The 23,130-nt window shown below is 35.8% G+C and overlaps 1 protein-coding gene across 1 annotated transcript; it reads right to left on the bottom strand.

Annotated features, from left to right (window-relative positions):
* Window positions 1-21,278: 21,278 nt before the first annotated feature.
* Window positions 21,279-22,808, bottom strand: LOC141680111 (polygalacturonase-like). The gene is made up of 4 exons (XM_074486422.1): window positions 22,359-22,808; window positions 21,956-22,245; window positions 21,631-21,859; window positions 21,279-21,497 (listed from the first exon to the last, which is right to left on the bottom strand). Exons 1-4 carry the CDS (start codon window positions 22,806-22,808, stop codon window positions 21,279-21,281), a joined length of 1,188 nt encoding a protein of 395 aa, XP_074342523.1.
* Window positions 22,809-23,130: the final 322 nt, after the last annotated feature.

The following is a 23,130-nucleotide window of genomic DNA, read 5'->3' as shown; positions in this document are numbered from 1 at the left end:
GGGTCCAATCTCGACCTATGCTCGATGTAGCTTCTGGAGGCGCCTTGTGGGCCAAAAGCTATACTGAGGCCTATAATCTTATTGAAACTATGGCTGCAAATGAGTATCAAAATCCAACTCAAAGGATGATGCCTAAGAAAGTAGCAGGTATTCTGGAAGTCGATGCAGCTATAACTATTGCAGCGCAACTCAAGGCGCTGTCTATGAAGGTCGATTCTTTAACTAACTATGGCGTAAATCAAATAGCTAGTGTCTGTGAGCTTTGTGCAGGCTCTCATGCTACGGATCAGTGTTCTCTTGTTAATGAATTTGTTCAGTATGTGAACAATTTTCAAAGACCGCAGCAGCCTGTGCCCGTTACATATCATCCTAATAACAGAAATCATCCCAATTTTAGCTGGAGCAAAAATTAGAATGCTGTTCAGCAACCATATCAACAAGCTGCAAATAAACAGTTTAATCCACCTGGATTCCGGAAACCTTAGCAATTTGCTCAAAGGCAAACATATTCTCAACAAGGAGGTGTTGCTCCACCTTCTAGTGCTGATTTCGAGGAGTTCAAGTTGTTATGTAAAAGTCAGGCTGTTTCTATCAAGACCTTGGAAAATCAAATTGGACAAATAGCCAATGCCTTACTCAATCGTCAACCTGGCACACTTCCCAGCGATACTGAAGTGCCAGGCACCAAGGAAGCTAAAGAGCAAGTCAAAGCTGTCACCTTAAGGTCTGGAAAAGTTGCTGATGCTGAAAAAGCAAAAGATGTAGAAGTTGAAGTTGTAGATGAAGAAGGAAAGCAAAAGGAGAAAGAGGGGGAACCAAGGAAGACTACTGTTAAACACACTCTACCTGAGGGTAATACAGGGGAGAAACAGCTCTATCCTCCACCATATTTTCCTATATGATTGCAAAAACAAAAGTTGGACAAGCAATTTGGTAAGTTTCTGGAGGTGTTCAAGAAACTTTACATTAACATACCTTTCGCTGAGGCTCTTGAGCAAATGCCTAGTTATGCAAAATTCATGAAAGGTATTCTTTCAAGGAAGGTGAAACTGGATGATCTTGACACCGTTGCTCTAACGGAAGAGTGCAGTGTCGTGCTGCAATAAAAGTTACCTCCAAAGCTTAAGGATCCAGGTAGCTTCACCATTCCTTGCACCATTGGCAAGTTGTCATTTGACAAGTGCCTTTGCGATTTGGGAGAAAGCATCAATCTGATGTCGTTGTCTATCTTCAAAAAGCTGAATTATCCTGAGCCGAAGCCCACCTACATGTCTCTACAATTTGCTGATTGTTCGATTACATACCCACGAGGCATTGTGGAGGACGTGCTAGTAAAGGTGGACAAGCTCATCTTTCCTGCAGATTTTGTCATTCTGGATTTTGAGGAAGATAAGAAGATTCCCATAATCTTGGGAAGACCTTTCTTGGCCACAGGTCGTACCTTGATCAAGTGTGCAAAAAGGTGAACTCACTATGAGGGTGCAAGATCAATATGTGACATTCAATGTATTCCATCCAATGAAATTCCCTACGGAAGATGAGGATTGCTTCAAGGTGGATTTGGTCGATTCTGCAGTTATTTTAGAACTTGATCATGTGCTAAGGTCTAACGCCTTAGAAAATGTAACGCCCCCAAATCCGGGGTCAGGGGATTTGGTCGTCACGATGAAACCTCAATCCAAAATAACCTATTAAATCAAATAATAAATGCCAGCGGAAGATATTTATCATAAATGACCCCAAACTAATCCAAGATCTTTTAAGGTTACAGTTCTAGAAACAAGATATCCAAATTCCACAAATAAATTTTTCACTTTCTACTTTCTTTTAAAACTCTTTTCAATAAATTCCAACTCACAATTAAACCCACTAGTATAACTTCGAAATGAAGTATACTAGGCCCAAATAAAATATACAACTATAATATAATCTAATATAAATAACTTTACACAATAAAACTTACACTAGTCCGCAAACCCTGGACCAACCACCTTCAAAGAACTTCTTCTTTGCTTCCTCGAATTTCGCAGCTAAGTAGCGCAAGCTAATCCTCACTGGAGGTTAAATTTAAAAACAGGCAAGTATGAGCGGAAGAAATGCTCAGCAAGATCATTATAGTATATATAGGGTCTTTTGATATAACACCGATATCTGCATTAGAGCAGAACATTTAAAATCATAATTGCTGAATTATAAACTCTTTTTGATATTTTCAAGCGAAAGGCTTCAGCAATACTTTGAATCTTGACGAGAATAAAACTCGTAAAACAGTGTTTACGGAAATATCGTAAACCACAATAACATGAAACAATGATCATGGTATGAATCATAAACTTTACTCAAAATTCAACTCTTGATATTAATACTTATTTTGTTGTCATATCAAATTAGATATCAATACGAACTTTGATGCTCACAACACCCATACTGAAGTCAACATCAATCATCTATACTAATACCACCTTTGATATTTAATAACAACGTAAGTATCCACAAAATCAGAAACTGAATCAAAGCCACAATTCACTTTTAATCCAAAACAGAATCAGTACTTTTAATCCAAAAAGAATCAGTTGATAAATTATTTATTCTATGAATATCAAAAATGATATGATAATTTAGATTAGGATCATTCTCCGACGGACGTACTATCACATGCTGATCAGCCCGTGTGATAGCACAAGGTCATGATTCATAGAAACGTGACCCCAAAAACACGAGTACTCAAACAAAAAGGCATAACTAGCCTGTGGCAAAATGGTGTCATAATATTTCATATGGCACTTAGAAATAGCCCTCCGCTGGACCGTCCGTCCCGGTCACTTACGCAATTATAATCCAATCTTAAAACCTTTTATTGAAATGGGGTCATAATAACCGACACCCGAAATAATTTTATTCCCCCAATTCTTGGGTAGGAATATTCGCAACCAAATCACTTTTCTCAAAATCCAAAATATTTATAAATCCGATAATTGGATAAGTAAAATCACTTGACTATTCTGAACATAGAATAGCAGAGGGTACTTGCGTAAACAGAATAATTTAATTCGGCGATATGTAAACCATTTATCGATTCTAAACTGGGATAGGGAAAACAATACTTGCATAATAAGCTTCAAAATAAATATCACTTGAACAATAAGTGATGATAGGGATACTTGCATAATATAATTCTAAATAAACGTCACTTGAATGATAAGTGAGGTTAGGGTACTTGCATAATATGAATCGAAATAAACGTCACTTGAATGATAAGTGAGGTTAGTGTACTTGCCTTTGGATTTTAGCAGTTAGTCACACTCGCAACGACACATCTATTTTGACATTCTGTCTCAAAACGTCACCGTCTTTCTTTTCAACACTTCACCGATATGTTGCTCCTGCGATTGCTAGAAGCCAGCTACCTAATACCATTCCATCTTATTCTTTATCCAATGTCTTGTCCCGATCAACTCGAGAGATCCGCATCTATAATTAAAAGATATAACTTTAATCGTCTAAACGATAATAACTCGACGAACTGCGCGTCAATACCTTATCGTCTACCCATACGATAGCCCACACATAAAAGAAACAGTCCAACACAAGATTCTTATGACCCTCACATAAATATAACAGACAAACATAGGACCCTTGATCCACATACACACCTAATTCATATAACACATAAGCACATAACTCATATATCACATAATTCATATCACATATGACTCGGTTCATCAAAAGGTTCGACTCGATACGTTTAAAACTGAAATTAGATCAAAAATATGATTTTTCGATCAATAATCGACTCAGAATAACTTGTAAAACAAACGACCTTTCGAAACAAAAAGGATTTGGGTCTCGAAAGTATTTTTAATGAAAGCAGAATATTTTTCTGAGTCTGTACGCGTTCGTTTCGTATTAAACGGACAAACGGTTGATTTATTATGAATTTTTAAACATTTTTCGGAATAAAAACAATCTCCGAATCATTTAATAATAAAATAATAGGGTTCAAACACTCGAAAATAATTTTATAAAAATTATCGAGCCTGGAAAATAATTTAAAATAATATCTTAAAGCTCGAAACTATTTTTCGGAATTTTTAAATCAATTTTAAATAATTAAATCTAATTAAATAATCAATTAAAATTAATTAATAACTAATTAAATTAATTAATCAACTAATATTTAAATTAATTGACTAATTAAATAATTACTTATCAACTAAAATTAATTAATTAAATAATTAAAATTTATTTTAGCGTTAAAAATAATTTTCAGAAATAAATAATGAATTTTAGAAATTAAAACAAAATTTTTGAATTATTTATAAAAATAAAATTGCAGAAACATAAATTGGAAACGGGTTTGGGGGATTTCCAGATCAAACACGGGTCATAACTGGGTCAAAGAAACGGGTTTATGGGTCATGAAAAACAATGAACCCTACCGGAAATTCACCAGATTCCGGCGAAAACCAGGATGCCGGCGAAGCTCCGACGGGGCTCAACTTGACTCCGTTTGATTCTGTTTTTCACGCGAACAGGTTGGAAATCACTCCAGGAAGTGATAATTAGCAACCTGAATTATCCCACATCCCGGAATCATCGATTCCGGCGAAAACCTTTTGAAACGTCGGCCATGTCCGGCGAAAACACAATTCTGAAGAATCGGAACTCAAACTCGATGATATATATACGAAAATGATGCTTGTAAAACATACAATCAATCTATATATTCATAATCAACAAACAATCAGTGATTGATTCAGAAAATCCAAAAATAAATATTCTAAAACCCATGAACTCGATCTATCACTTTCAGGGATTATAATCATCGATTGGATATACCATTTGATTGCAAATTCGATAATAAAGCTTATTTACTCATCCAAATCATCAGACGATTCAAGAACAAGAAACCCCCAATTCGGGTCAAGAACCCTAGAATCGAATTTTAAACATTACTAATCGTTTGAATGATTTGATGGCATAAACAGAAAGAGCATGAAAATCTGAACATTTTGGTTACTCATACTTCAAATTCTGAAGTCTGCATCATCCTCAAATTTGGGTTTGATTCTCAGAACTTTTCAAGAACACCAAGAACACATATTCAAAGAATTTTCAGAAAATTAAACCTCAATTTCTATATGATATTAAACTCAGTTTTTGACGTATAATATACCAAATTGACCAGAAAAACATGCTCTACAACATGGAAGCATCAAATCACATCAACAACATCAAGAACAAAAATTCGTAATTTAATTATCAAATAATTCGAATATAAATAAATAAATAAGAAAATTACTGTGATTTCTGGAAAGAAACTGATGATTGATTCAGAAAGAGGATTTCGAGAGCTTCGTTTTGATATGCTGCACGCCCGAATCGGAGTTCGATAACGCCTTCGTTCGTGTGTTTGATTCTCGGGAACGTATCGGTTTTCTCGGGTTTTTCTCTGTATTTACGGTGTTTTAACTGGTTGCAAATGAATAAACGGAATAAACGAAATAAGAAATAGGCTATTTATATTTATGGAATATTGGATCGTTCTGGATCTTTTGGATCGTTTTGGATCATTAAATTAGTTGCTTAGCCGCTAAGTAACTGCAATAACGATCCGATTCAATACCAAAATTGGATAATTATCAAAACCGAGCTTTTTATAAAACATTATATACGAGAATAATATAAAAATATCCCGTCTCTCGAAAATACGGGTTTTATTGATTACCGAAATAACTATCGTATCGAAAATATTGCGCCGGGCAGCGCACGGGTCAAACCGTAATCCGAATTGAAAAAGTCAAAACACGAAAAATGTCCGGAATTACCGGATTAGGTTAGGAAGGAGTTTTCGGAAGAGTTTCGGGTTGTAAAAACGAAAAATCGGTTGAAGTCGGATGATTCCCAGCTTTATAAAATAATTTTGGTAATTATTCAGAAAATAATTAATAATTCATAAATTAATAAAAAATCATCTAACAGTCCAAAAATTACCAGAAAAATATCACAATTATCTATATTTTATTCTGGACATATAAAAATTCAAATACTCAAATAATATCACATATAAACACCCAAACATCAATTCCACTTATCAGATAATTCACCAAAATTCACCAAAATTTACCTAAAATCACATAAACAATTCCAAATAATTATAAAAATAATATCTGAAAATATGGGATATTACAATCTACCCACCTTATAAGGATTCCGTCCTCGGAATCAGCAGAAGAAAGCACTAAGGGTTTTCTAACCAACTTTCCATCACACCGCCTTACTTTGAATTGACCAGGATACTCAACTTAACTTGATTGGCATACCTTCGAATATTTGAAATGGTAAAATCATAGAAAAGAAAAGAATTTCATATCATAACAGGATAGAATCTGAATTGGAGAAAAAGTATTGTTGAAATGAAATAATAACTGAGAGATCAATATGATCAAACGAACTTGGTATTGCGTGTCCAAATTAAGACACTACTAAAGGTTGTTAACCTTCATGTATTCACAACACACACAAGTGATGGCGTCCCATCCAACTCCTATCACACAGACAGGTATACCTTGTGTCCCCTATAGTTAGGGTTGTTCATCTCAGTCAGAATAAAAGAATATGAAAGGAATTCAAAATCAAATGAATAAAAATGAAAAGATTTCAAAGTTGATATTTATGAAAGAATAGAATCCAGAAAACAAAATTTTGGCACCAAATGAGCAAGTGGTGTCACATTACCAAGAAACTATCCACCAAATAAGAAAAGTGGAAGTTAAATTATAATAACTTGACAGAGCTATCAAAACCTGAAAAATAGGCTTCATGACAACCTCTGGCACATTTAAAACACAGTTATGATTGAAAATGAGTGTTAGGGAATATATCCTCTAACAGATATCCCTTTCTGAGAGAAGCCAAAAGAAATTATAGAAAGAGAAGGTATTGCCAAAGTCTTAATATTTATCTTGAATTTGAACTCTTCTGTTGACTCGTCATCCGATTCCAGATACTTCTTCATATTCTAAGGATATCGATAATATCCATCGTCGTCGAATCGTAGTCTCGGAAGATTCCACAATAGAAATTTGCAGCTTCCCGGAGTTCCATCCAGTTCAGCACAATCATCTCAAACAAATACGCCTTATCTTAACTTATTCGTTGGTACTATATTCAATAGTCCAACAGGAACTCGATATGAGCTCAAACGTCCTCACATAGCTATACACACTCCTACACACTCTCGTTTCTAGTTTACTATAACCTCAGCTCTGATACCAACCTGTAACGCCCCCAAATCCGGGGTCAGGGGATTTGGTCGTCACGATGAAACCTCAATCCAAAATAAACTGTTAAATCAAATAATAAATGCCAGCGGAAGATATTTATCATAAATGACCCCAAACTAATCCAAGATCTTTTAAGGTTACAGTTCTAGAAACAAGATATCCAAATTCCACAAATAAATTTTTCACTTTCTACTTTCTTTTAAAACTCTTTTCAATAAATTCCAACTCACAATTAAACCCACTAGTATAACTTCGAAATGAAGTATACTAGGCCCAAATAAAATATACAACTATAATATAATCTAATATAAATAACTTTACACAATAAAACTTACACTAGTCCGCAAACCCTGGACCAACCACCTTCAAAGAACTTCTTCTTTGCTTCCTCGAATTTCGCAGCTAAGTAGCGCAAGCTAATCCTCACTGGAGGTTAAATTTAAAAACAGGCAAGTATGAGCGGAAGAAATGCTCAGCAAGATCATTATAGTATATATAGGGTCTTTTGATATAACACCGATATCTGCATTAGAGCAGAACATTTAAAATCATAATTGCTGAATTATAAACTCTTTTTGATATTTTCAAGCGAAAGGCTTCAGCAATACTTTGAATCTTGACGAGAATAAAACTCGTAAAACAGTGTTTACGGAAATATCGTAAACCACAATAACATGAAACAATGATCATGGTATGAATCATAAACTTTACTCAAAATTCAACTCTTGATATTAATACTTATTTTGTTGTCATATCAAATTAGATATCAATACGAACTTTGATGCTCACAACACCCATACTGAAGTCAACATCAATCATCTATACTAATACCACCTTTGATATTTAATAACAACGTAAGTATCCACAAAATCAGAAACTGAATCAAAGCCACAATTCACTTTTAATCCAAAACAGAATCAGTACTTTTAATCCAAAAAGAATCAGTTGATAAATTATTTATTATATGAATATCAAAAATGATATGATAATTTAGATTAGGATCATTCTCCGACGGACGTACTATCACATGCTGATCAGCCCGTGTGATAGCACAAGGTCATGATTCATAGAAACGTGACCCCAAAAACACGAGTACTCAAACAAAAAGGCATAACTAGCCTGTGGCAAAATGGTGTCATAATATTTCATATGGCACTTAGAAATAGCCCTCCGCTGGACCGTCCGTCCCGGTCACTTACGCAATTATAATCCAATCTTAAAACCTTTTATTGAAATGGGGTCATAATAACCGACACCCGAAATAATTTTATTCCCCCAATTCTTGGGTAGGAATATTCGCAACCAAATCACTTTTCTCAAAATCCAAAATATTTATAAATCCGATAATTGGATAAGTAAAATCACTTGACTATTCTGAACATAGAATAGTAGAGGGTACTTGCGTAAACAGAATAATTTAATTCGGCGATATGTAAACCATTTATCGATTCTAAACTGGGATAGGGAAAACAATACTTGCATAATAAGCTTCAAAATAAATATCACTTGAACAATAAGTGATGATAGGGATACTTGCATAATATAATTCTAAATAAACGTCACTTGAATGATAAGTGAGGTTAGGGTACTTGCATAATATGAATCGAAATAAACGTCACTTGAATGATAAGTGAGGTTAGTGTACTTGCCTTTGGATTTTAGCAGTTAGTCACACTCGCAACGACACATCTATTTTGACATTCTGTCTCAAAACGTCACCGTCTTTCTTTTCAACACTTCACCGATATGTTGCTCCTGCGATTGCTAGAAGCCAGCTACCTAATACCATTCCATCTTATTCTTTATCCAATGTCTTGTCCCGATCAACTCGAGAGATCCGCATCTATAATTAAAAGATATAACTTTAATCGTCTAAACGATAATAACTCGACGAACTGCGCGTCAATACCTTATCGTCTACCCATACGATAGCCCACACATAAAAGAAACAGTCCAACACAAGATTCTTATGACCCTCACATAAATATAACAGACAAACATAGGACCCTTGATCCACATACACACCTAATTCACATAACACATAAGCACATAACTCATATATCACATAATTCATATCACATATGACTCGGTTCATCAAAAGATTCGACTCGATACGTTTAAAACTGAAATTAGATCAAAAATATGATTTTTCGATCAATAATCGACTCAGAATAACTTGTAAAACAAACGACCTTTCGAAACAAAAAGGATTTGGGTCTCGAAAGTATTTTTAATGAAAGCAGAATATTTTTCTGAGTCTGTACGCGTTCGTTTCGTATTAAACGGACAAACGGTAGATTTATTATGAATTTTTAAACATTTTTCGGAATAAAAACAATCTCCGAATCATTTAATAATAAAATAATAGGGTTCAAACACTCGAAAATAATTTTATAAAAATTATCGAGCCTGGAAAATAATTTAAAATAATATCTTAAAGCTCGAAACTATTTTTCGGAATTTTTAAATCAATTTTAAATAATTAAATCTAATTAAATAATCAATTAAAATTAATTAATAACTAATTAAATTAATTAATCAACTAATATTTAAATTAATTGACTAATTAAATAATTACTTATCAACTAAAATTAATTAATTAAATAATTAAAATTTATTTTAGCGTTAAAAATAATTTTCAGAAATAAATAATGAATTTTAGAAATTAAAACAAAATTTTTGAATTATTTATAAAAATAAAATTGCAGAAACATAAATTGGAAACGGGTTTGGGGGATTTCCAGATCAAACACGGGTCATAACTGGGTCAAAGAAACGGGTTTATGGGTCATGAAAAACAATGAACCCTACCGGAAATTCACCAGATTCCGGCGAAAACCAGGATGCCGGCGAAGCTCCGACGGGGCTCAACTTGACTCCGTTTGATTCTGTTTTTCACGCGAACAGGTTGGAAATCACTCCAGGAAGTGATAATTAGCAACCTGAATTATCCCACATCCCGGAATCATCGATTCCGGCGAAAACCTTTTGAAACGTCGGCCATGTCCGGCGAAAACACAATTCTGAAGAATCGGAACTCAAACTCGATGATATATATACGAAAATGATGCTTGTAAAACATACAATCAATCTATATATTCATAATCAACAAACAATCAGTGATTGATTCAGAAAATCCAAAAATAAATATTCTAAAACCCATGAACTCGATCTATCACTTTCAGGGATTATAATCATCGATTGGATATACCATTTGATTGCAAATTCGATAATAAAGCTTATTTACTCATCCAAATCATCAGACGATTCAAGAACAAGAAACCCCCAATTCGGGTCAAGAACCCTAGAATCGAATTTTAAACATTACTAATCGTTTGAATGATTTGATGGCATAAACAGAAAGAGCATGAAAATCTGAACATTTTGGTTACTCATACTTCAAATTCTGAAGTCTGCATCATCCTCAAATTTGGGTTTGATTCTCAGAACTTTTCAAGAACACCAAGAACACATATTCAAAGAATTTTCAGAAAATTAAACCTCAATTTCTATATGATATTAAACTCAGTTTTTGACGTATAATATACCAAATTGACCAGAAAAACATGCTCTACAACATGGAAGCATCAAATCACATCAACAACATCAAGAACAAAAATTCGTAATTTAATTATCAAATAATTCGAATATAAATAAATAAATAAGAAAATTACTGTGATTTCTGGAAAGAAACTGATGATTGATTCAGAAAGAGGATTTCGAGAGCTTCGTTTTGATATGCTGCACGCCCGAATCGGAGTTCGATAACGCCTTCGTTCGTGTGTTTGATTCTCGGGAACGTATCGGTTTTCTCGGGTTTTTCTCTGTATTTACGGTGTTTTAACTGGTTGCAAATGAATAAACGGAATAAACGAAATAAGAAATAGGCTATTTATATTTATGGAATATTGGATCGTTCTGGATCTTTTGGATCGTTTTGGATCATTAAATTAGTTGCTTAGCCGCTAAGTAACTGCAATAACGATCCGATTCAATACCAAAATTGGATAATTATCAAAACCGAGCTTTTTATAAAACATTATATACGAGAATAATATAAAAATATCCCGTCTCTCGAAAATACGGGTTTTATTGATTACCGAAATAACTATCGTATCGAAAATATTGCGCCGGGCAGCGCACGGGTCAAACCGTAATCCGAATTGAAAAAGTCAAAACACGAAAAATGTCCGGAATTACCAGATTAGGTTAGGAAGGAGTTTTCGGAAGAGTTTCGGGTTGTAAAAACGAAAAATCGGTTGAAGTCGGATGATTCCCAGCTTTATAAAATAATTTTGGTAATTATTCAGAAAATAATTAATAATTCATAAATTAATAAAAAATCATCTAACAGTCCAAAAATTACCAGAAAAATATCACAATTATCTATATTTTATTCTGGACATATAAAAATTCAAATACTCAAATAATATCACATATAAACACCCAAACATCAATTCCACTTATCAGATAATTCACCAAAATTCACCAAAATTTACCTAAAATCACATAACAATTCCAAATAATTATAAAAATAATATCTGAAAATATGGGATATTACAGAAAAAGCCTTATTGGGGGATTTTGACGGTGAAGATGATGAAGGCAATGAGCAGTTACAATATTTGAATGCTTCTCCTTGGAAACGGAGGTTAGATATGACATTTGAATCTCTTGGTAATACTGATCTCAAGAATGCTGAGGGAAAGCTCAAACCATCTATTGAGGAAGCACCTACTTTGGAGCTTAAACCATTGCCTGAACACTTGAGGTATGCTTTTTTAGGTGAAGCATCTACTTTGCCTGTTATTATTACATCTGACCTTTGAGGTAGTGATGAGGACAAGCTCTTGAGGATTCTGAGAGAATTCAAATCGGCTATCGGGCAGATATAAAAGGGATCAGCCCTTCGTACTGCATGCATAAAATACTGCTAGAGGAATGTAGCAAGCCGAAAGTTGAGCAACAACGAAGGCTTAATCCTATAATAAAAAAAGTGGTGAAGAAAGAAATTCTAAAATGGCTGGATACAGGAATCATATATCCTATTTCTATCAGTTCTTGGGTGAGCCCCGTGCAATGTGTACCTAAGAAAGGAGGTATTACTGTGGTAGCAAATGAGAAAAATGAGCTCATCCCTACTTGAACAGTCACAGGATGGAGGGTATGCATGGACTATAGGAAGTTGAATAAATCCACGAGGAAGGATCACTTCCCTCTTCCATTCATTGATCAGATGCTTGACATGTTGGCTGGTCATGAGTATTATTATCTTCTGAATGGCTATTCGGGCTATAATCAGATTTGCATTGCACTAGAAGATCAAGAGAAGACCACCTTCACTTGTCTATTTGGCACGTTTGCTTTTCGCAAAGTTTTTTTGGCTTATGTGGTGCACCTGCCACTTTTCAGAGATGCATGATGGCCATATTCTCTGATATGATTGGAAATAGTTCGAAGTATTATTGGACGACTTCTCCATCTTTGGACATTCGTATGATAAATGCTTGAATAATCTCCGTTTGGTGCTCAAAAGGTGTATTGAGACCAATCTGGTGCTCAATTGGGAAAAATGTCACTTCATGGTGCAACAAGGCATCATTCTTGGGCATAAGGTCTCTAGTAAAGGTCTTGAGGTGGATAAAGCCAAGGTGAGCGTCATTCAAAATCTTCCGCCACCTATTTCTGTGAAAGGAATCCATAGCTTTCTCGGTCATGCGGGTTTTTATCGGCGTTTCATCAAGGACTTCTCTAAGATATCTAAGCCATTGTGCAATTTGCTCGAGAAAGTTGTGCCTTTGAAATTTGATGATGAATGCTTGGTAGCATTCGAGACTCTTAAGAAAAGTTTAATCACCGCACCAATTATTACGACACCTGATTGGAGAGAACCTTTTGAGATAATGTATGATGCAAATGATTATGCAGTGAGAGCAGTTCTTGGGCAGCAAAAGACTAATATCTTGCATGTGGTCTACTATGCTAGTAAGATGCTAAATGGAGCCCAACTATTGAGAAGGAGCTCTTGGCTATAGTTTTTGGTTTTGAAAAATTTTGATCTTATCTACTGGGGACAAAGGTGACAGTGTTCACTGATCACGCTGCCATCCGCTATCTGGTCTCAAAGAAGGATTCGAAACCTAGACTTATTCGTTGGGTTCTCTTACTACAGGAATTCGAGTTAGAGATCAAGGATCGAAAAGGTATTGAAAATCAAGTGGCTGACCATCTCTCTAGATTGGAGAATCCTAATTCTACTTTACATGATAAGACATTGATCAACAAATCTTTTCCGAAAGAGCAGTTGTTCACAATTCAAGAGGAAGAACCATGGTTCGCAGACATTGTGAACTATCTTGTTAGCAATATAGTGCCTCCTAATATGAATGCGGCTCAAAAGAAGAAGTTTTTACATGAGGTAAAGTGGTATATGTGGGATGAACCATATTTTTTTAGACAAGGAGCTGACCAGATCATCAGGAGATGTATCCCATTCTGTGAGACGGAGGGGATATTACGATACTTTCATTCCACAGTTTATGGTGGATATTATGGTGGTGAAAAGACAGCAGCTCGTATTCTTCAAGCAGGTTTTTTCTGGCCTACGTTGTTTAAGGATGCACATCAGTTCGTTTTAAGGTGTGATCATTGCCAAAGGGTTGGGAATCTTTCCAGAAAGGATGAGATGCCTTTAAATGTGCTACTTGAAATTGAGGTCTTCGATATTTGGGGAATCGATTTCATGGGACCATTTATCTCATCCTGCAATAATCAGTACATCTTGCTGGCAGTCGATTATGTCTCGAAATGGGTAGAAGTCAAAGCTCTACCGACTAATGATGCAAAGGTAGTGTTGAGTTTTCTTTATAAGCAGATTTTCACAAGGTTTGGAACGCCACAAGTTATCATAAGTGACGATGGGTCACATTTCTGCAATCGTAAGTTCACTATGATCATACAACACTATAATGTGACGCATTGCAACTGCCTATCATCCGCAAACTAATGGTCAAGCTGAAGTGTCTAATAGAGAGATTAAGCGCATTTTAGAGAAAGTCGTTTGTCCGTCAAGGAAAGATTGGTCTTTGAAGCTCGATGAAGCTGTTTGGGCTTATAGAAAAGCATACAAGACTCCACTTGGGATGTCCCTTTTTCAAGTTGTCTATGGTAAAGGATGTCATTTACCTGCGGAGCTTGAGCATAAGGCTTATTGGGCATTGAAGAAGTTAAACCTTGATCTAGATGCAGTTGGGAAGAAACGAATGCTTCAGTTAAATAAACTTGATGAATTTCGACTTCAAGCGTACGAAAACAACAAAATGTACAAGGAAAAGGTAAAAACGTGGCATGACAGGAAGCTATCGCCTAAGTCATTCATGCTGGGGCAACTAGTTCTTCTATTCAATTCTCGTCTCCGACTTTTTCCTGGAAAGTTGAAATCAAGGTGGTCTGGACCATTTATCGTTAAAATTATGTTTCCACATGGTCCGGTGGAGATTTTTGAGAATGATTCGGGCCAAGCATTCAAAGTAAATGGTCAGAGATTGAAGCACTATTATGGGGATACGGCAAACCATGAAGTGGTTAGTGCCGTTTTATTGTCAACTTGATCGCATAACTCCACGTCAAGCTAATGACGTAAAAGAAGCGCTTCTTGGGAGGCAACCCAAGATATGAGACCATAGGAACCCTTAGAATATAGTACTTTATCCAAAACCCAAAAAAATCAGAAAAAAGGTTGCAGAAATTTTTTTCCAGAAGCCTAGCAGGCGCCCGCGTGCTAGGAGTACGCGACTGCGTGCTAGCAGGCCCCCGCCTGCTGGTGCTAGGAGGCCGCGTGCGACCCTGACTTTTGAAAAATCATTTTTCAGCATATATAAAAAAAAACAAAAAAAAACAAAATTCATGGAAGCCATATCACCCATTAACCCACGAATTCTCCCCATACTAACCACAATCCCCACTCCTAATCAAATTCTAACCCTAATTTTGCCCTATAAATACATACAACCTCTACATACACATCCCACATACTTTCAACTCTACAAAATCTCTCCTACACACCAAACACAAACTCTCTAACTCTTATTCTCAGTTCTCATGGCCCCAAAGAGATCACGAACTGTGGGTAGCAGCATCACCAACCCGACTACTACTGATTCTTCGAAGAATACTGTTGTGAGGCCCCGATTGTTGGATAGGGTTGCTGAAGAAGAGTACACCAAGCTTCTGACTAATCCTATTATGAGGGAGAGAGGGTTCTTTCCATCAAGGAGGAATGGTGAGTTACTACCGATGATTGCTGAGAAGGGATGGATTACATTCTGCGAGTCACCTGAAGCGGTACCGATGAGTGTTGTTCGCGAGTTCTATGCGAACGCCAAGACGGATAGGAATGGGTTTTCTGTTATTTGTGGGCTTACTGTTGATTATCAGCCCAAGGCGACTCGCCGTGTGATTGGACAGCGACAAAGGAAAGCAGATGAGGAGAACTGGAATTCAAAGGCCCCTGAGGACTTTGATTTGGACTTGATTATTGCAACTCTCTGTCAGCAGGGCACAGTGTGGAAGTTCAAAAGGGGGTCCAATGATTATCGTAGTTTCCCTGCTGTCGCGTTGAACAGGTAGGCTCGTGCTTGGAATGGATTTATATGTGCTAATATTCTTCCTTCTTTGCATGCACATGAGGTTGCTGTGGAGAGGGCGAGGTTTTTATGGGAAATTCTGAATGATGAATATTATGTGGACCTTGGTGAGTACATCTACCAAGGGATTTTGAATTTTTTGAGGGGTAAATCGCAATACTCTATCCCGTATGCCTCTATTGTCACGAAGCTTTGCAAGGCAGTTGGAGTCCAATGGCCTTCTTATGAGCAGTTGCAGATGCCGACCGCTCCTATTAATTCATCGACTTTGAATGCGATGCATGAGTGGACGGGTGGAGAGCCCGAGTCACATGGTTTGGGGTATCGCCTTCCGGGAGGAGTTCCAACAGCTGGTGCTGCCATGGCTAGGCCCAGTCAGGCTCAGGGAGAGGCAGGATCTTCGAGAGCTCAGGGAGGAGATGGTTCGGGATTGGCTGATGTCCAGTACAGGAGGCTTTCCAGGAGGATGGATGCGATGTATGAGTCGTAGAGTCGGTTTGCGCAGGAGCTCACCCAAGCACTTGGGACTGCATTTAGAGGCCTTGAAGCTAACATCCAGTGGCCCGTTTATGGTGAGGATTCTTCTTATCCACCTCCTGACACTCCACCCTCTGAGGGTGATGATGATGATGATTCATCTGAGTAGGTATACCCTGTGTTCCTTTCTATTACCTTCACTGGGGACAGTGAAGATTTTATGTTTGGGGGTGGTAGTAAAGGAACATATTTGTGTGTGTGTCATGTAGTTGCATTTTCATGATAGTTTAGTTCATATAGTTGCATAGTTTTTCCATATAGTTTTTATTTATTTATTTTATGGCTTTATTTATCATGTCATATATAGCTCATGCATATACCATGATCCCTTTGTGTTGCTTTATCGATTAATATGTGATATTGATGCGAGTGTAGTGATAGCGTTAGAGTGATGTTGAATCTTGTTAGGTTGATATGCATGCTAGAAACACTTGTAATTTTACTAAGTCTTAGAGTATGCTTAAGGACTAGATTGTTGTCATGGTTTGATAGTTTTTAAGGTTAATCTGTTGCTTATACTTAGAATGCATGCTAGGCTCTTAATGATAAAAGACTTGAGAAGATAAAAATTGGAAAAAAAATTGGAATTCATTGCTAGTGGTGGCTAGGTGTCAATTGGATAGTAGCCGGCTCGTATTGTATACGAGTAGTTTAGGGTTGAGCAAGATGGAGTGAAACGCACTTGCTCAGAAATTGAAAAAAAAAAGAAAAAGAAAAAAGAGGAAGAAAAGAGAAAAAAAAAGAAAGAAGAAAAATATGGTTAATGCACAATTGATCAAGAGTGGGCTCTTTGGTATTCGAGTTATTAAGTTCTTAGGGGACTTTGTGCCTTGGACCTAAGGCTTTTATAGCCTGGGATCCATTAACCTAACGCTCGCTAAATGGATACCATTGCATATGTCTTTTGTGGACCTCACTCATTACACGATCAAATAAGCATTTATTTTATGTGTTGAATAAAGCATGATTCCGTAATAAACTCTAATAATCTTGAAGTGTTATAAGTCATTTTGTGTCTAGAATATATTCTTCATATAAGCTTCTGATTGCCTTAGGGATAATTAAGTTATGGTGATTGATCTAATTTCGAAGCATATCTGATAAGCATTCGCAAACACCATATTTCTAGTTTTATGTTAGCTTGCGTGATTTGATTGATCTTTAGTCGCCTAATTGCATTTGTTGATATGTCATATGTTGGTTAGTTTAGTCATCGCGAGGGGATCGCTGCATTCATATAGTTGCATTCATGCAAGTTTTATTCTGAATTTTGGTCTGTGATGCTTGAGGACAAGCATCGATTCAAGTTTTGGGGTGTGATAAGTGGCATTTTATAGCACTTAGAGCGTCTCATAACGGCTTGAATTGGTGTCTTGGACTTAAGTATTTTGTATATTTGACGCGTTTTCTAGTGTTTTTGTATTTCAGGGTATAACTTGCTTAGATAGGTGGTTTTCATCAAATAAAGCTTATGGAAGTGCTTGGAATCAGTCTAGGGATGATGAGCGAAGAAATCAACAAAAACAGAAGCAGAATAAGGAATTTTCCAAAAAGGTAGCAGGCGGCCGCGCGCTAGGAACAGGCGACCGCGTGCTAGTAGGCGGCAGCGTGGAAGATGCAGGCGACCGCATGCGGGCGGATTTTTAGAATCTAGATTTTATTAATTCGAGTACGATTGGGCTTCTGTTGGCGCTGGTTCTCTTGGGCAATTATATAAACCTTATGGAAAGACATTTTCTTCATCAAGAAATCAAGAGCAAGGGAAAGAATATTGAGAAGACCGCTTTAGCATGCAACAACGAAGAAGAGGAAGCATACGTTTATCTTGTGATTCTTTTAATTCGTTGTAACTGTGGATGCTAGTTTTCTTTATGCTTTGAACCTTAATACTCTTGTGACGTACTTCATTATTTATTAAGTATTTTTGTTAGCCTTATATTGTTGTGTTATCATCATGCTTTCATATGAACCCATGGTGACGATGAGTTCCATTATGGGCTAATCGTGATCATGGGATTCTAGCGGATTTACTATGGATTTCTTTAATTAATTGTTTAATACCTTGGTATGTGGTGATTGTATGATATCTAGTATAGGTTGTGCTTATTCGTCTTATATGTGTCGCGAACATGTAAGATAGCCTGTTAATCTCTTGTGAAGCGACAGTGAATCTTGAGATTTAGAACTTGCCATGCTAGCATAGGTTCATGTATTGTATGCATGATTAGTGGGTAACTCTAACCGTTTTACTTGCCCCGTGTAATTATCATGAATAACTTGTGCCTAAATCGTTATGTTGTCAAATTCTGTAGACATATAGGGTCTCAACATAATTGATGCCTATTCAACTTCTATCTTAATTGTGGATATTTGGTAGAATAATATTCGTACAACAAAAGTTGGTGTTTATCAGTTTCGTGTTGTTCGATTAATATCATCACCATTACATGCTAAAGTTAATGACAATAACTACTGAATGAAGTAGTAATGAAGTTAGGATCTTATGTGTGTTTAATATTGTTAATTCAAGTGTTTAATTCTCGTAGTTAATATTAGTTAACCAATCTTAATTGTTATTGTCTTGGCATTGAAGAATAATCATACATTGGTGAGTAAGTGTTAATTAAATTTAATTAATCAGAGTCTCTGTGGGAACGAACTAGAAATCATTCTATATTACTTGCGAACTCGTATACTTGTGTGATTTATTTAGCGCATGCTTTGTTCCTAACAGTTGGCTATTACGAGCATCCAACAGATTGGTGACGACCTATCCAGAAGTTTTAGAGGACGAATTAGGGCTTTTAGTGTTAGGGCTTTCAGCATGTTTGGAATTTCTCTTGGCCATAGGTGAAAGTGGTAAGGGTTTGGCGATACTGTATTATAAAGGGAAGATAACAGATTTGGGAAAAAAGAACAGTTGTGAGAGTATATAGGGAATGGTAAAGTGATAAGATTTTGTAGCGTTTTATGATAGCTGAACAGCCGGTGCATGCATATCTAAAAAGATGATCACACGCGCATCTGGGGAAGATCAACAGTTAAGATATACACGCTACATACACGAATTCACACAACATATTAATGATATTTCAGAGATTCTTTGAATTAATTTATTTTAATTAGCAAAATCTGGGGCTATTGTTATATCTAAATTTTTAGTCATGACGTGATGAGTTTGAAGAAAGAACGAGTAGAAAAAGTAGATGACATACCTGACATGAAGGGTACGCAGGCGTCATGGACAACATCGTAAATATCGACTAAACATGATGAAGAAGAAAGACTTAGTCTAACAACAACCGAGTTTGTAGGAGTAGTGGTTGGTTATCAAGACTGGTTCTTCAACAACATGGGAGAGAGGATAAGCCTTGAATTTGAAAATAACAAGAAAGGAGGAGAAGAAAGGGGAAGCAATCATAGAAAGGGGAGGCACAAAGCAGCCAGTCAACGAACAAGAAATACAACACCAATTCCACTTCTTCATTGAGGAGGACAACCCATGAAAGATTATCATCCAAAAGCAAAGTTTCACAAACACATATAGCATTACATTTAGTATATTATCAGAAAAAAGTATCATGTAAGAACACCTTGTAATAATTCTCAAAGATCTAGTGGTACATATTATTACGTTAGGTAAATTCCAGCCGCGGTTTTTTACCATTTACGGGTTTTTCGCGTCAACAATTTTTTGTGTCATTTTCATTTACATTGTTTTTAGTATAATTCAATTGCACAATTAATTAAATCAACAAAACTTAACATTTAACCTACAAAGGTAAAAAAAGATAGCTGTAAATCCATTTATGTAAATACGTTGTTATTCAAGCTTACTGAAGTAATAAAGTTGTATTGTATAATTAGTAGATCCGATGATTCAGATAACCGGATTGGATCTTATTTCGGATTATGATATATTTAGAGATTATTGGAATCAGTTCTGGAAGTTCGGTTCAGATAAAATTCGGTTTAGAGATTATTATTTTTGTTTTTCAATTTTTGAGACCTAAAAACATATCTTTTTATGAAATGTAGTATTTTTTATATATAATATAATGCACTTTTACAAAAATGATGATTAAATAATTTTGTTATTATAAAAATAAATTATTTTAAATATGAATTTTATTTAATTTGGGTCAGATTCGATTCGAATAATATTTTTTTATTGATTTTGATCGATTTCAAATTATAATCGGATGGGGTAGTTTTTTTTCTATTGAATAATAGCTGCGTGTTAAATGCGCGCCATAACACTGAGTTTGAATTTCCATGTTACTCAGACGCCGGTGTTAATTAATTCAGAGCTATATTATCTTGAACAAGCATAAACTGAAATCTATGTCCATCGCACATTCGCACTACTCGTGGCAATTTTTGTTTTTCTCAAACAACCAACAAATTCATATTATTTTTTTTATATATCGTTTGACTTTTTTACACACAATTTTAAGTACTTTGACCGCATATATAAAATAATATTTTTTAAAATTTTCTTTTTATAAATTAAAGTTTTAGCTATATATTTTTATTAAAAAAAAGAAAAAATTAAAAATTAATATTCTAAATATGCGGTCAAAATACTTAGAAGTGTGTAACAAAAATCAAACATTTATATTCTACACATATCCAACCTAAATCTTTTAGATTTGCCACTTGCAAACAAATCGTGCATGTATAACATAACACCTAAATAAAATCAGTTCGTCACCGATTGCAGAAAAAAACTTTTACCCTATGCTTTTCTGTACTTTGCGCTCCTTATTCTTTTCTGTACAGAATATTCAACTTAATTTTCCGTTGTTTACTATAAACAGCGGGTAGGATTAGGATTAATCGAAGCTGTTCCTGCCGCATTCAAGCATGTCCCTATGGCTGGCTGACCGTTATAAGTTAGCGCAACATCTTCTATCCTTATCCCACTGCATGGATAATCTCTGCTGCACTGCAAACTCAATGCTAACGGTGTTGCTGATGTTCCGTGAATATCTTGATACATCACATTGCTAATTTTCACACCCGAGACCTGCATTTGGAATTGCATGAAAATAATATTATGATGAGTTATTTTAATGCAGCGAATGTATGTCTTACACCTTCATAAATGATTGCTAAACATAAATATATAGCAAGTATTTTTGTAAACATGCAAAATCTACCTGGCCAGGGCAATTTAGATTGTTAGGACAGTAGTTTTGATCAATTATAATCGGATTTCTGACATTTCCCATAATAATGTGTTGAAATATAACATTCCTAACAAATCCGGTGCTCGACCTTGCCCACGTCTTGATTCTGACACCGTTATCAGTATTCCTGAAAGTAACTGTTTTGACGGTCAGATTCTGGACACCAGGTTCTTGCAAATCCCAACCAAGACTCCCAATGCTGCAACAACAACATTCATATTGAAGATGAACACAACATACTGAATTAATGTTTCTCTTGACGCGTATGAATAATTTGTTGATAGTATAAATATACCTAATGCCATGACCAGGACCGCAGGAAACGCTTTCAATCCATGTGTTAGTAGTGCCAGGTCCAATTGAGATACAATCATCTCCGGTACCAATTTGAGAGCTCAGTATGCTGACTCCTGTCGACAATTGTACATTAATTCCATCGGTGTTGGGGCTCTCATCAGGAGCAGAAATCTTGATTCCTTGTAGTTTTGCGTTGTTGCATTTATACACGATCATATGAAACATTTGACTATTAATTGACCTTAATCCACTCACAACGATGTTTTTCGAGCTGTAAAACCCCACGGTCTGCAATGTAAGATGTTGTATCATAAATTAAGAGGTACGACATGTATACATACTCAATCATTGTAACTAGTAGTATATATAACATTTGACAAATAATATTCAAGTTAACATACCGTTGCGCCTCTTGGGCAGGTTTTGCCCGCAGCTTTGCAAGCCCATAGAGCTGCCCCTTGAGCATCTAAGGTACCACCCGTGATATAAAGTCCATTCAAATTATCAAACTTAATCCAGTTTTCGGAATTTCCAATGAGATTGTAATTAGTGGGTGCTACGATAGTGCCATCAATACGCATGACCATAGTTCTTTTACAATAATAGCCGCTGAAGACTACGGCACTACTCAACAAATACCTTCCGGGTGGCACATACACTTGCGCTGGATTAGTAGAAGCACAAGCTAGTTTCCATGCAGTGAGAAAGTACTGTGCAGTGTCTGCGGTGCCATCAGCCTTGGCTCCCAACTTTTGCACGTTAAAAGATGACATAACCTGTGAAGTTGAATACATGAACAAGGACGTGAAGCAAAGGGTCAAAATAAAACAACCCGTTATTGCCTTACTCATTGTTATAACTTGTAGCACGTTTTGTAATGTTTAAAGAAATATAGAGAGAAGGAGAGAGATTGAGAGAGAGAGATTGAGTGAATAAATGTTTGATGGTGGAGTTTGTCACATAATGGGGGCTATTTATAGGGGATAACCGCTGGGAAATAATGGATTAAGGCTTGCTTCTCGTACTATTTAATTTGTAATTTCATTATTGGTTAGCTGCTGTTGAATGAATCTCTAACCATAAATACAACTTTCATTCTATCAATGTCTTACAGACATGATAATGATTACATTACATGATATGTGGAAAGAATATTGTAACATGGATGGATAT

This window comes from Apium graveolens, chromosome 8 (genome assembly GCF_009905375.1).
Source record: "Apium graveolens cultivar Ventura chromosome 8, ASM990537v1, whole genome shotgun sequence".
Taxonomy (NCBI): Eukaryota; Viridiplantae; Streptophyta; class Magnoliopsida; order Apiales; family Apiaceae; genus Apium; species Apium graveolens.
The sequence above is the reverse complement of the archived record's forward strand: the minus strand, read 5'-3'. Positions and strand labels throughout refer to the sequence as shown.